Source organism: Anopheles coustani, chromosome 3, assembly GCF_943734705.1.
Source record: "Anopheles coustani chromosome 3, idAnoCousDA_361_x.2, whole genome shotgun sequence".
Classification (NCBI taxonomy): Eukaryota; Metazoa; Arthropoda; class Insecta; order Diptera; family Culicidae; genus Anopheles; species Anopheles coustani.
The window spans coordinates 68,295,823-68,310,024 of record NC_071288.1 but is presented as its reverse complement, the minus strand read 5'-3'; the positions used below and the strand labels follow the sequence as shown (position 1 = coordinate 68,310,024).

The 14,202-nt window shown below is 41.6% G+C and overlaps 2 protein-coding genes across 3 annotated transcripts in view; one reads left to right on the top strand and one right to left on the bottom strand.

Annotated features, from left to right (window-relative positions):
* Window positions 1-5,046, top strand: part of LOC131260616 (inactive peptidyl-prolyl cis-trans isomerase shutdown-like) — a 113,118-nt gene extending 108,072 nt beyond the window's left edge. The window contains exon 3 of the mRNA XM_058262386.1: window positions 5,036-5,046. The gene's annotated coding sequence lies outside the window, so the exon portion shown is untranslated. The remainder of the gene's footprint in view (window positions 1-5,035) is intronic.
* On the bottom strand, window positions 1,192-10,860 carry LOC131260624 (apolipoprotein D-like). Of its 2 annotated transcripts, none has more exons than XM_058262394.1 (5): window positions 10,566-10,854; window positions 4,813-5,038; window positions 4,545-4,696; window positions 1,911-2,117; window positions 1,192-1,512 (listed from the first exon to the last, which is right to left on the bottom strand). In XM_058262394.1, exons 1-5 carry the CDS (start codon window positions 10,692-10,694, stop codon window positions 1,396-1,398), a joined length of 831 nt encoding a protein of 276 aa, XP_058118377.1. In that variant the 5' UTR covers window positions 10,695-10,854; the 3' UTR covers window positions 1,192-1,395. The 2 variants fall into 2 exon arrangements, 1 of the variants encoding a protein (XP_058118377.1); XR_009178165.1 differs by having other exon boundaries at window positions 1,395-1,512; window positions 1,704-2,117; window positions 10,566-10,860.
* Window positions 10,861-14,202: the final 3,342 nt, after the last annotated feature.

Genomic DNA, 14,202 nt, shown 5'->3' with positions numbered 1-14,202 from the left:
TCATGAATATTCGCTGTCATGAAAAATAATAGTGCTTGGCTCTTATTTTCTTGATATATTACAATCAGATTTCTTTCCACATTACCATTAATGTGCTAGTTTTGGCAACTAAAAGCTATTAGCTGGGTGTATTACACTAGTGCCGTTGTTGTTTACCAATGTTTATAAACATATGCTTATTATACTACTTGATGGTTATCGATATCTATCGAACATAATATGTGGATAAAAAATGGCTTTATCATAAATTCGATTTCGAGTGGCTGCAATAAGTAAATATTCAATCCGAAATCGAAGTATCAAACTTATGTATTGGGAATTATGTTTTTATGATCACGGTGCGTTCAAATAAAGTACAGTAGATTCTCCACTATCCGTGGTCAAATTATCTGTTTTGCTTTTGTACTATGTTATCACTACCAAACATACATTAAGAGATTTGATTAAGAAGAAAACAATAAACAAGAAAACAATAGAACATCATGTTTAATTGAATGTACTGACTATACAGTGTTGAGTAAATGAAATGGGATGCTCATAAAATGAGACGATCTGCTGTCTTCTCGTAAGCCTACAAAAAAGTATACATTTCTTTGGAATATTTCTTTTTTTCTTTTTTTCTATGTAGGTTAGTAGAAAACAGAATCAAAGTCCCTTGTTTTACGGAAATAGGGCAGGTAGGTTTCATTGTCGTCTGGGGTACTTAAAGTGAACGTATGCCGGTCTATCTGCCCATTAATGGTTTGTATATATTTTATTAGTACTCAACCAAAGCACCAAGAAAATGCCTAAAAAATAATAATAAGCTGAAGTGTATGCAAATAAATCTTGTTACTATATTTATTGCTTATTTGCGAAGCACTTTGATGGTCAATATTCGGTTCCGGGAATTCTGTACGCTTGCGAGACGAAAGCAGATCGTCTCATTTTATGAGTGTCCTATTTTACTTGCCGTCGACTGTAATTGTTTCTCAGAAGGCTGTGGAACATGACATTTGGTACCACAAAACCCAATTCCAGGAAGGAATTGTACTGAGAACCAAAGTCTGTCAGTGCAATGTAACTTTATGGTTCTTGTTAAGCTTTCTTTTCAAATGTTTCAATTATTTTGTTGATTATTTTTCGGATTATTTACGCAATTGGCTTCTCTTTTGTATTAACTTTGACATGAAAATAAATAATGAATGATTACAATTTATTTTATTTTCTCTTATTTTGAGTTTTGGATTTATTATAGACGTTTTCCAATGGCTCCGTGCTTGAAACAAATTCATGCTGCATTGATAGATCATGTCGCATGGCGGCTACATAATGTCAGTTTATTTTTTTTTAAATAGGTTGAGGTGGTTCTTTTACGTTTGGAGAAGATTCGTAATTATAATATTTGCCGCATGCTCAGGGCAACCATTCCGCTGCACCGACGAGTCGTTCGGACCGACGGGTGGGCCCAGTGGTCTCTTCCACATCGGCCAACACCTCCTCACTTCCGGCGGAACTGTACTGATTGTAGAGCTGGTCGGTTTGCATTCGTCCGGTTGGAAGTGTGCCAGCAAATATGGAAACAGAGAGAGCGGAAAATTATCATATTAGCAACTTTGTGCGCGAACGTCGTCCGGTTCGGTTGGAAGAAAAGCAAATCAAAGCGGCCACTTAATGGCGAGTGACAAAGTGAGTTTCTGCGAAATGGAACGAGGTTTAATTACTGTCGGTTTCTCGTTCTGGCGTGGGCGAAAAACAACTCCGCGCTCGTGCTCGTGAGGGTTTAATTTTTTTTTTTTTTTGGAGCTTTTACATATGTATTGCGCGTCCAACTACACTTTGCTATTAGTTTTTCCTCGCTTTTCGTTCACCGCTACCCTTCTCACTTGCGTCCCCTCACTTGCCGTGGGGTGCCTTCAAAATAAATGAACCTTTTTGCCGGCGTTGACCGCCGCCTCGAAGCCGTCGCCGATCGCAGCGCCCGCCTTCCGGAACGCGTTCGCGATGTTGCGCGTGGAGAAGGTTTCCGGATCGATGTGGATGTTCCAGCCGGCTTCACCCTCCTTCGGGCAGCCGGTCTGATTGACGATGCTCAGATCGAACGGATCGACCGAGTACCCGGCCAACCGGGAGCGAATCTGCCAAGAGGGAAAACAGGAAGCGGTATAGAAACTGTTAGAATACATTCATGAAACAAAAATTAAAATAAATAAAATAAGCAAAGAAAAAACAATTCAACATGCTTTGGGTCGGTGATGTTCGTTTTGTTTGTTTTTAATTTTACAACCTGCTAAGGATTTTGTTTCCGGGTTCAGTGCCGATGGTAATTAACAGCAAATGGGACTGTGTAGCGGTTCGGTTTGTAGTTTGGAATCGTTCATCCGTAGAATTGATGGAATAGGCAATGAGTTGATCTTGATGAACCAGCAAGGGTTAGAAAAGATAATGATGATTTTCAAAAACAACCAATACAGAAAATTAGCTCCAGTTTCAGGCAAGGTTCAATGAACATCCTCGCGATTCTGGTGATGTTTATTTAATGTAATTTTTTACTGTGCATGTTTGGTGCAATTGAAACGATTAGGTTTTTAAATTGTTCTGCATACGCGTACTTAGCTTTAATCAAATTTAATAGAATACAAAACAAACAATTTTGAGGTTAGATCAAAAATATATATATATAGGTCGCATGATTTTTTTTATAAATCCTTGGCTTACATTATACCATCGACATAATAATAGACTCGTGAATTTAAGGTGTGACCCCAGGATGTCATAAAAGCCTTTGAGATCAACGCATAAAAGCGTCATTTTAAGCACGTGATTAATTGCCGCGTCAGTGCTTTGCAAAACCACCTAACCAGCTAAGACCGTAAATCAACACGCATGTTTCACCTGCCTTTCGGCAGTTCCATACACCGTGTGCAGTGATTTATTCCACCAACATTGCCCTTGTGGCAAAGATTACAGCAAGCCAGGCGTTTTATCAGATCCAACACGTGGTCGGATCCAAACACGTGTGAGAGTCATATTTGTTTAACATTCAGAGGGAAGGTGTTATCCAATGTGCGGGGTTACTTTTACATAGGAGTAATTAAATGTCCAAAATTATTTTTTTCCTTTCAACTTAAGATGTACAAAAATCAGATTTTGGATCTTGTTTTATATTAAGCTTGGTGGTGAATGAGAAAAATATTAACACGTTAACTGTCATGGCTATCATTTTTGATTGCCAGCTGTCATTAGTTCCAAAAAGGTTTTGTCCAATAAATAAATGAAAATGTAACTTAAAAATTTTACCTATATTTAATATAAATTCTTTGGAAAGCTAAGTTCTTGTTTAGCCATCAAAAACCGTCGGTTTGATGAATGTTACAAATAAATTTTATTAAAAAAGATTGTACTAAAAAGTTGTGCTAAAAACGCTTGGCAATCAACGTGTTAAACAATTCCTTCGTTGAGAAAGGTTTTAGTACAATCATTTTTGTAATTGCGTGTTGTGGCTTAGATGACTAAATGAAGTAAGCACGTTTCCAGGAAAACCCTAAAGTTCATATTCTGCGAAGCTGAAGTTCTAGAGAACATCTTTCTGAGTTCAGAAACTAAACTCAGCTCGAATCAAAGGTGAAGAAAGCGTGTGACTCGGATAGTGTCATGCTTTGTTTATCATGAATAGTTGTAGTGAAAAGTGAAATAAAGGAAATGTACACCTTTTTGGTTTCCGTACTATGATTACGTGCATCCTTTCACTGTTTGTTTAAGGGTGCGTTAAGAGTCAACCCTAAGCGCAGTAGTATTCCTTTTTCCGAGTAATCCCGCCCTCATTAGGGATGTTATGTAGAATTTTCTAGATGCTTTGCGTATTCAAGTAGTCAGCGCAAAGGAATAAAAAAAAAAAACAATATAACCCAACTCATCCATTTGCTAACACACGCATGCATGTTTAATCTGACACCAAAGGGAATGCACACGAGCTCTCCGAAAGGCTTACAGAGCGGGTGACAAGAGGACTTGTTACTTCCGGTTGCTTTAGAATTCACGTTTGATGCATTTGAACGAAAAAACGTGAACCACAACCGTTCCAGGGGGGTAATTTTATATTTATTCTGCTCACTTCCAAGCGCTTAATATTCTTTGCAAGCCAAAGGACGTAATCACCAGTGACGTGGGACGTACAGGTGACATCGGAAAGTCCATTTGCACTCCGGTCTCTCCGGCTTGGAGGTAGGTTTGTGCCGTCACGGAGTTGTTTAATTGACATTGTGAAACATGTACCCTTCGCTTTGGTGGACGACGGTGTTCTTTGAGCTGAGAATGAAAAGTTTTCCGGGTTCAAGCTTCCGTTCCGTGCCGCTGGCGGTCGTTTGGAGAGCATCCCCGGGTCTACTATTGTTCCGTAAAGCCCGGGACGTAATTATCACCTGTACGTAGTGCTCCGCTTTAGTAGGAAAGTTTGTCGTCAGGGCTACGATATTCGCCAACCCGGTGTTGGGCAAGCGGTTGGGTTCGCCGGTTTTTCCGGAGGCAGAGATTGATGCTGGTCGTTCTTATCCCCTCTTCCTTACCTTATCAACGTAGATTTTATCCAAATCACGCGTCCTGGACAGCAGGGTCGCACTCTGCCGGTGGCCGAAGGGGATCTTCTGGCAGGAAAACACACCGGCGTACGTTTCGTAGTCCGTCATGAATACGACAAACTTTGCCGACCCGGCCACGCCTGTGAAAAGCCAAACAAAACGCAAGGGATGAGTTTAAAGCCGTTCGTCGGGGTCCTTCCAACGTCGGACGTTACGCATCCTTGGACGATGCTTTCGCTCGGCAGATGGCACTCACTGAGCGGAAAACGGACGGTCATGCGGGCCGGCACGTCACGGTCGGTCACGGTGAGCTTGCCGGTGTACGAGTACTCGTGCTTGATGGGGGTGATCGAGAGCGGTGCCTTCTGGGAGATCTGCTCGATGAAGTATTCGTCCGGGGTGTCCTGGTTTTTCGTGATGTTGTAGACGACGCAGCTCGACGCCGTGCCCGTCTTCTGGATGACGTACCAGATACCGAGGAACTGCAGGAGGGGGAGGAGAAACCATGGGGAGAGTTTAGTATCAACGGGATATGGGATGCAGGGTTTCACAGAAGTAACAGTCTAAATAAAACAAATCAAAAGTCCTTAGCTAACATAGCGTTGTTGAATAATGAGTATTCGAAAATGATTAAATGTACTAAAGCGAAGATTGAACGGTTTAACACGTTGACTGCCAAGCGTTTTTAGCACACTTTTTTAGTACCATCTTTTTTAATAAAATTTGTTTATAACATTCAATAAACCGAAAGTTTTTGAAGGCTAAACAAAAACTTAGCTTCACAAAGAATTGATATTAAATATTCCTATAATTTTTAAGTTACATTTTCATTTATTAGTGGGACAAAAACTTTTTAGAACTAATGACAGCTGGCTATCAAAAATGATAGCCATGGCAGTCAACGTGTTAAATAGCGATGAAGTACGTAAAACTTTGATAATAAGTGGTGCATAATCAAAGAACTTGGTATTGTGAGTTAGCAAATATAAAATATTCTATATTACATTGTAGTAAGTACAACAAATTGTTTTCAAAAGCTGTTCAACAGGATAATAAACCCAAAAACTCTTCTGGTTAACTGAAATCTTCAAACGCAAAAAAACATTGAACTTTCTAAGGTATACAATTTTCCTCAAATTATGTATACTTTAAATGAGAAGCTTTAAATCCAGCTTTGTGGCAATAAGTTGTGAGAAAAGTTTCTCATAAAAATCTCTCCATTAAATCTGCGTAGGTAAAACTTTTATAATCGAATGAATCACACAAAAATACCCCAAATTCCTGAACATCCTCCGTTCTACCGATATCGAAAGCAGTAACAAATTTTGGTATTTCTTTCGGCCACTTTTACCATCGCGAGGGGGCAACAAATTTAAAACTGGGCTTTTGTAATACGAAAAAGGGTTCGATCTAACGGCGAAAAGTTTAATCATTAATTTCAAAATGGGATGGTATTGTTTTGCCAGTTCGACAGTTCGGTTGGGCAGGAAAGCGCGTGCCGGTCTCATTTCCCGCGCTAAATTATGCATATTTTATTTCGACCCCGGAAATGAGGAGCAAGCGTTGAGGCAATTTCCATTTGCATCTAATTTACGGTTCCATTCGGTTTTATTTTATCGAATGCCAATGTTGATGAGAAATTGAACGCAAATCAATGGTTGCTTTCGAAACAATGATTTTACCTTAAGTGAGAATGTAAAAATTATAACGTAATCTATCGATGAAGATGAGTGTTAGAAAGTTTGACGTGCCCTTGCTCGAACTCCATAGTTGAAGAGGACTTCACTGACTTTCCTCGTGGGAAAACGGCTAAGGTCAGCTGCAGCAAACTCGCAAGACGCTAGTTTTCCCGTTCGACCGCAAGTGAAGTTCATGGCAATCCGTCCTCCCTGGGGAATGCGGCCTATCGAGCCAATCATCCTCAGGAGGAGTGGGTAAAGTTTAGTCAACAGCGTGTCCGGATCCACCCTCCTGGGGGAGTTGTTCGAACGAAGTTCTTGCCGGAAGTATCCTCGTATCCTTCGACGGCGGCCGACCTAACGGACCGACGACCCGTGGGTTAAGGTTGGTGTTTCCTTGATGGACACGGGATTGACAGGTCAGCGCCGGGCCGGATGCTCCCCGTGGTCCGGGCAAAGTTTTGATTGGCTTGTTAGAGTTTACACGACCGAGTACTAGTTCCGCGGCATTACCGTTTTGTTTACTTTGTTGTGCATCGCAAGCGAACGTTGAATAGTTGGGGCTTGCAGCATTAAACATTTCTTAATCGATTAAAGATATTTGCTGGATATAATTAAAGTTAAGCTTTTGTACAAGGAAAGAAGTTTGAAGTTTGGATGTTCGATTGTAAGTGAAAAATGGCAACAAAAGGATGTTACATCGGAAACAAAGTTGAAAAAACAAAAAAGTAAAATAGTAAAACAACGAAATTATGTCGTAATACACACTCTCCGGGTTTCTAATTTTAAGTTCTTGAAGATAGGAAATTATTCTTCCAAAAGCTCGCTGTCCAAAAGCTTGTTGATGCATGGAGATGGGTTTTCTCGTTGAAACCTATACTTTAGCGTGCAAGTTGTACTCAAGAATAATTACATGCTTGTGCTGTCTCATAAAGGTTGAAAAATCATTCCACTTCTTCTCGCAAAGCTATAAAAACCCTTCCAAAGATGTAGAAGGCCCCCCCCGGGACATCTTATTTCTGCCACCCTTTTGTTTGCGAATGTGAACCCTTTTCCGGCGAGCGTTTTCCGGCGCATCTCTCGTACGCCACACACGAAAACCGAGTGCGAGTTGAGAAGGAATTTTAAAAATGAAAATTTATCTTTCCACTTTCTCAAACGTTTACAAACACGCACGGACGTCTTCTCCTTTGTTTTGGGAGCGTTTGTAATTCTCTACCGGTGGTGGATGGCACTTGTCTTACGCATCATTATCGCCATCATTCGCCTCGAGCATCACCATCATCATCATCATCATTAGTTTCATCATTCAAACCACGTGGGGCCCAACTCTGTGACGCAGTTCCGTTGCAATTGTGTCAGTTCGCCAGCAGCGTGGAGCTTCTCGCGGAGTCCCAGGTCGCACCCGGGGTGTCGTTACGCTCGTTAGCAGATGTGTTTGGGGGCCGGCCATGTGGGTGGAAAACGAGTGCAATATATTATGAGTGAAGCCCGGTTAGCTGGGAAAGGTGTCCCCGTCCGGTTTCTTCCGATGCTACGGAACTTGGGGGTTTTCACGCAATCCTGTCTGACGACATCCTGTGGGAGTAGTGCCATTGCAATCAGCGTAATATGATGTTATGAGCAACATGCCTCAGTAACCTCGGTATAAAGCTTAATTATACGTTTAGAAACTGCTCGAGGAACTCTTCTTTTCTTTTTTTTTAACTTACGAAGGAAGAATCTATTGCTTTCATAATATTTTGACTTGCGTCAATCTTGGATTATGGAGAAGGTTTTATTTTATTCCAACTACAACTATGAAAAAGATTTTGTTTTATTCCAAGTGTTTTGCTTGTTCGTTATGGTTATGTAGAGAAAAGCTTGTGTAGAAAGCTGGTCAACTAGCAAAGTTAGTTGAAATTATATTTAAATCATTATTTTTGTCTAGTTCTAACGACAAATAACGAAACTTCGAAGATATTAGGATACAATACGTTTGAATGCTGACGTTTTCAGCTTGTGAATGAACTCAATGAGACTTAATTTAATCACAAACATAAGGCTATAGCAGTCATTACAAAATAAATCGGTTCGTTTGTATTAATAGTTATTGCATTCAATTTCTGGGTGAAAATTGAGTTGATTAAAATACAGTGATGAGTTTTGTTTGTGTAACTTTCACTTGCTACCACAACTTTAGTATTTCGAAACAAATATTTATCCAAACAATCGAATGGAAAAGTTTCAGATTTTGTCTGCCATTCTTTATCTATTTTCTTTTTTTCCCCTTTAAGCTAACGAACTCGGTGAACTACCGTTCTATGCTACGCATACGGATTAAAGTGGTACCTACAAACGGACGAAAGAGCATTTGACTGGAAAGCTAGATAGTCGCGGGACGCGTGGACACGGGATGGCAAAAGTCGCCCATTTGCGTTGACAACGCCCGAACAAGTGGAATCGTCTCGGAACGGGTGTCGGACCTTCTGTGCACTATCGGACCCTCGTACGACGGGCCATCAATCAGTGTCAGCAACAGGCAGGACGGACGGATCGGTTGAGCCATTAACCGGTGGGTCCGTTTATGGCGAGCCCGCAATGCTCCGTTCCGGGGTTGATCAGCTCGAAGGAGCAGACTTTCTTTTTCTCTTCCATCCAAGCTGCCTCTCTTTTTCTCTCCACTTCCGACGGAAGCGTTTGTTTGGGGGTGAAGGAGATGATCGGCCACAGTGGATATTTATTCGATTTTCTTCCGCTTGCTGGCTAGCTCGAATGGTTCCGGGCCGGGCTTGGCCGAATTTGTATCGAAAAAGTCAACCGAGCGAGAAAAAACGGCATCGGAGAACCTCGATGCTCGAGTGGATAAAAGCTTCCGCCGGGAATGGATCAAGACGGCGGTTCTATGGCGGGGCCAACCATTTCGAGCACCCTGGACCCATATACCCAGACAATCTGAAATGAAATTATTCACACAAATAATGGGCTTCGGGAGAGGAGAATGTGTTTGCCAAACAATTAAAAGAAGAAAAATGGTTACGTTTGATGTGGGTTCGCCAGCGGCCATCGGGCCCTGGAAGGAAGATACATTATTAATGGCGAGGAAAAAGTTGGCTGAACCAGTGGTGGAAAAGGTAAAACCTCAAGTTAGAGTGAAGTGCAAATGAACGATGTAGAGAGTTCAGGTTATAAACCATCCGCAAAAATGAAAATTCGTCAGAAGTTTTAGTGAAACAAAACAAAATGTTGAAATATTTGCAGCATCAAAAACGATGCAGGTAAAAAAGTTTTCGTAACTTGACATACAATTACTAAACATGAATTTGGTTTTAGGCCAAAATTGAAAGAATATTTGATTTTTCGTTTTGTAGCTTATACAAAATTAAAGCATCACAATCGGAAAGGATCACAATTTCTCAGTTTTTGTTAATGTCAAAACCAATACAATTTTTGAGAACATACAATCAATTACCAGAATTTATTTTTGGCTTGTTTTTAATTTTATAATGTAAAAAATTATGTTTTTAAATAGAGTCGTTGAAATTTGAAATAAATCAGAGAAGAAAAGATTTCGTCAATGTATAATTGAATCAGAAACCAATTAGATTAACTAACACTAAGGCTAGCCGAATGCAAAAATATAGTTTAAAGAACTTAGATGAAATTAAGTAGATTAATCAAATTAAGGTTAGAGTATTAAGGGAGGGAAACAACAGTTTCAAGAACGAAGAGAAACAATGCCTACGTATTTAATTACTATGATTTTTGACCAGCAGCGATATTCTACAGATAATTCCCATTTCTTACATGTGGGCGAAATGACATTTTGCTTCCATTAGTCCCACACCGAAAACAAAATTTTGCAGATTTTTCAATCAAAATTCGACACTTTCTCCGAAAATAAGGACCTGCATCTAGAAGAAACGATGATAAGACGTTCTGTACACAAACAGCATCCACAAAATCGTTACACATGGACCGGTTTACCTACACAGAGTTCAACGGGGGGGGGGCAAAATTGTTATTGACCAGTCCAACTTGTCCACTTCGATCGAAAGGCAACGTCATCGATCTACGATTCTACGCGTTTGTAGCAGTTCATCTTGGTTCCGCTCTTATCTATTTGTGGTGCTCGAAAGTCGAAAGGTTATCTGTTTGGTGTGAAAACATCGAACATGCAGCGATCGTTACGGCTGCTTGGATCGATGTAATTGAGATGCGTTACGTAAAGTGCCGAGTCAGTGGCTTTATTTTTCGCATCAACATATTTTGGGGAAAACATACATAGAGCACGCAAGCAGACAATCATCTCCGTAGTTTATTGTTGCATGTAAAAGTTTCTTGTGTTTACCTGCTTCATGCTGAAGCCGCTCATTGGCTCGACCGTCGGGCAATCACCCGTTTTGTAGGTATGACCGTGAGTAACACCGACCAGGCAGGCGATGCCGAGGATGGCGGACGCAAACAACCACTTCGCCATTGCACTTTTGTTTGTTTCGCACACTTTGAACACACTATTTAACAAAAGTTCACAAACGAACGATCCACCTAACCTCGGTTCAGTACACGATCTCGCGCGATGGAAGAGTGACGTTTTTCAACCCGCCACGAATGAACGCTGAAAGTCAACTGACGTTCCGTTCGAGACTCGAGCCTGTCGGTATATACCGTCGTCGGCAAAGATAATCCACTTTACGCGACGTGAAACTCACACTCCGGCGTCGATCGCGCTTCCGTCGATTATTCAATTGATCGTCCGTCTCTTCCTTCTCGCCTTCGCTTGCAGCATCCGACGCGAAGATCATTCGATGACGTCTGGCTGCTGTGAGAGTGGATGTGCGATCACGGTGGTGTCTTATCAGCGAGCTGGAAGAAAGAAAACATAAACACGCCGCGTTGGTAAAACCAACCACGCCAGACGACCTTCGATCCCACCGCTGGTCAACGAGCCACGGATGGACGTAGGTATGATTGAGTTTGCGGCTTTTGTTACTTTTCCTTTTGGTTCGGCTCCAACCACCGACCACCGGCTGCCTTTTACTTTTTCTTGCCTTGTTTTTTTCATTCCCTGTTGACTTGTCTTCGTTCGCGGTAATTCCCATGACTCATCGCTTCGGTGGAGAGGTTTTTACACTAGCCGGACCGAGGAGCTACATTTGTTGTGCAAATCAAAACTTTCCCCACTCGCAAGGTTTGCTCAAACCATGAGGATTATCGTTGATTCTGCTTTTGGTAAAATAAAACAAAACAAAGCACTCGAGGAAATGTTCTATCTGCTGATTTAAATCCTTCACAATCGACCATCGGAGGCGGAAGTGTGCGAGAAAGCTCCAAAGGTTCTTGGTCATCTGTCAAGCCCGATTAGAAGTGAACCTTCGGGATGTTTGCGTTGGAGCGTCGAGAGACGCGATGACCTCAATTATCGTTCGGTCGAAGCACATTCAATCAATCGTAATGGAGGCGTTTACTTTTCCCAAGGTAAATCTTCCGTCTATCAGCGGAGCACAACATTTTGTTTTGTCGAAAATAATCTAATCGTTGAGAGTGCAGTGCGGTTGGTTGCGCCACACATTTATTTTTATGTTTTCTTTGGCAGTTTTTTAAATTTCACATGCTCGTAAATTAAATACTGGTCTCCATCACTGACCACAAAAATAGGAATTTAGGAAAAATTTCAATTTTCATTTCCCATAATATTACATTAAACATTCGTAACTAATACACGCTGGCAAATCGACAAACTGAAAACAAAATTCACACGAGCGAATTTCCACGGTTCACGGAAGCGAAAACATTTCCCTCCCCCTCGCCAGCCTTCAACCAACTGCAACTTGCATGCATATTTCACGTTTTCCCGCTTGGATGGCCGGTGGAGATTTATTTTTCCCACCCCCGGAACGCCCGATAGTGTAAATGGCGTAAACAAACGAAACCAAGCAGCACGCTGTCCGAAGCGATGCAGCACCGGGCGTAAATAGTAAATTAGATTTGTTCCAACCCCTTTCGTCGGAGTTGTTTGCGTACACCGCGTGTTGGTTCCAGCTAAACAGTGGCTACACCATCTGACTCACCTTTGCCCGCAGGTGGCTCCAGGTCTGCACCTTTGCTGCACCGCGGTGCACCACTGCAGCCGGGTGCTTTATGAGTGGTGCAGCGTGGAGTGCAGTTCCGTATGTTGACGATCCGCCCGTACGCGTGTGTGCCATTTTTTTACTATGATTTACTTTATCCAATCAGGCTAGTCGTTCGGTTCCTCCAGCGCGGTGGTATGTTAGAGGGTGAAGGAAATACTAGGAGATTTTTATTTGGGAAAATTGAAATGCATTACCCATGAGTTATAGGAAAACAACTATTTGCAAAAACAGAACGTTGAAATAACAAATTACTGTTCCCATCCTGATCGTTTTCTGGTTTTGCGGCGAGGTTGTAAACGACCGGTACACTTGTCTAAGTAGATTCTTCTGTTTGGTTGCATTTGCCAACTAAGTGTATCCGATTCCGGGCTTCCTCGTTTCTCGCGGCAATTGGATTAAAGAAAGAGAACCGAGAAGCTAATCTCAACTGGCAAACTGTTTCGTTGAGTGGATGACTCATGTCACGGTCATCGAACGGTAGAACAAAGTTGACATTCTTTCCAGGATGGAGAAATCTCTCAACAGACTTTAAAACCACCAAACACATGAAACGCCTAAATGTATGCAACAAGGAATAACTGCTTCAACAAACATTCTCAATGTACCTACTTTTTTAGTTTAATTTGATGTTTAATTGCTTGGTTTTATTTTATAATCTTCATAACCAAACTTACGTTGTTGCTAAAAATATTGAACTTATAGAAGCATTAGTTGCTAGTTCTTTAACATGTTTGAAGAACTATGTGGAACATATCTCGAAGCACTAGTTGATGTGTATGACACAGATTGACATGGAAACTTTATTTAAACCGTTCAGACCTTCTGTTGTAACCGATCTGCCAACTAATCATTAAATATTCCTCGAAAAGGTGTTCATTTTTAGGTAAAATTCATATTTATAATAACATTTATTACATACCCAGGAAAAACCAATTTTTCCAAAACCCATGCCGAAAAATATTCATTCCCGCTGATTGATGTGCTTCAAACCGAGTTTCAAATTTGGTCTACAAAGTTTGAAAATTCACTGGAAGTCAAAAGAATATTTTTCCCATCAGATAATGGCGATTCCACAAAAAAGAAAATCCCTACTTCCTTTGTGCCACTGGCGGCATAAGCCGACGAAGAGAAAATTGGATGTGGCAACGTGAATCTCACCATTCGTCAAAGTTCCGTCTATCGTCTATGCGTGATTGGATTTGTCACCTGTCACACCGTGGATCCATTTGACGGTGCGTGTTACAAGGAATTCAAGGAGTCGAAGTTCACTTTGGAAGTCGTACCGTTTGATACGGCGGTTCCCGCGAAAGCCTTGCACCGCAAGTATTTGACTTGCAACGTACGCTTTTTATTGGGAAAAACTGAGAAACGCATGACTACGCCGAAAGGTCCTTGGAGGCATTTTGTTTTCTTTCTGCTGGAGTTCGAAATGGAATTCGAACCGAACCGCACTTCTTCTCGTCTTGCTTATCTCCGTTCGATTGGGTCCGGACCAGATTTCTCGGTAGTGCGATGGGTTCCTGGAGGTATTTAGATTTCCCTCTGCTGGCCGCGTTCAAGATTATCCTGGAAATCAAGGGCGTACTGGGACTTTCAGTTCGTTTCGATCACGAGTCAAAGCGAGACGCCTTTTTGGAATTCGCAGTGCGAACCCAGATTTGCAGCCGTCTGTCGACAGGCACCTTCTTTCGGCCGGAGTTAATGGTGGGAAAAGCCCATTTTTCAAAGCCATTTCCAATTTGTAGTGCATTACGGGTCGGGAGATCATTAATCATGGCAGTTAATTATCGCATCGCACGTTCCTACGTGGTGTACGCTCTCTGCTAGCGTTACTGAGCGCTGTTACCACAAACC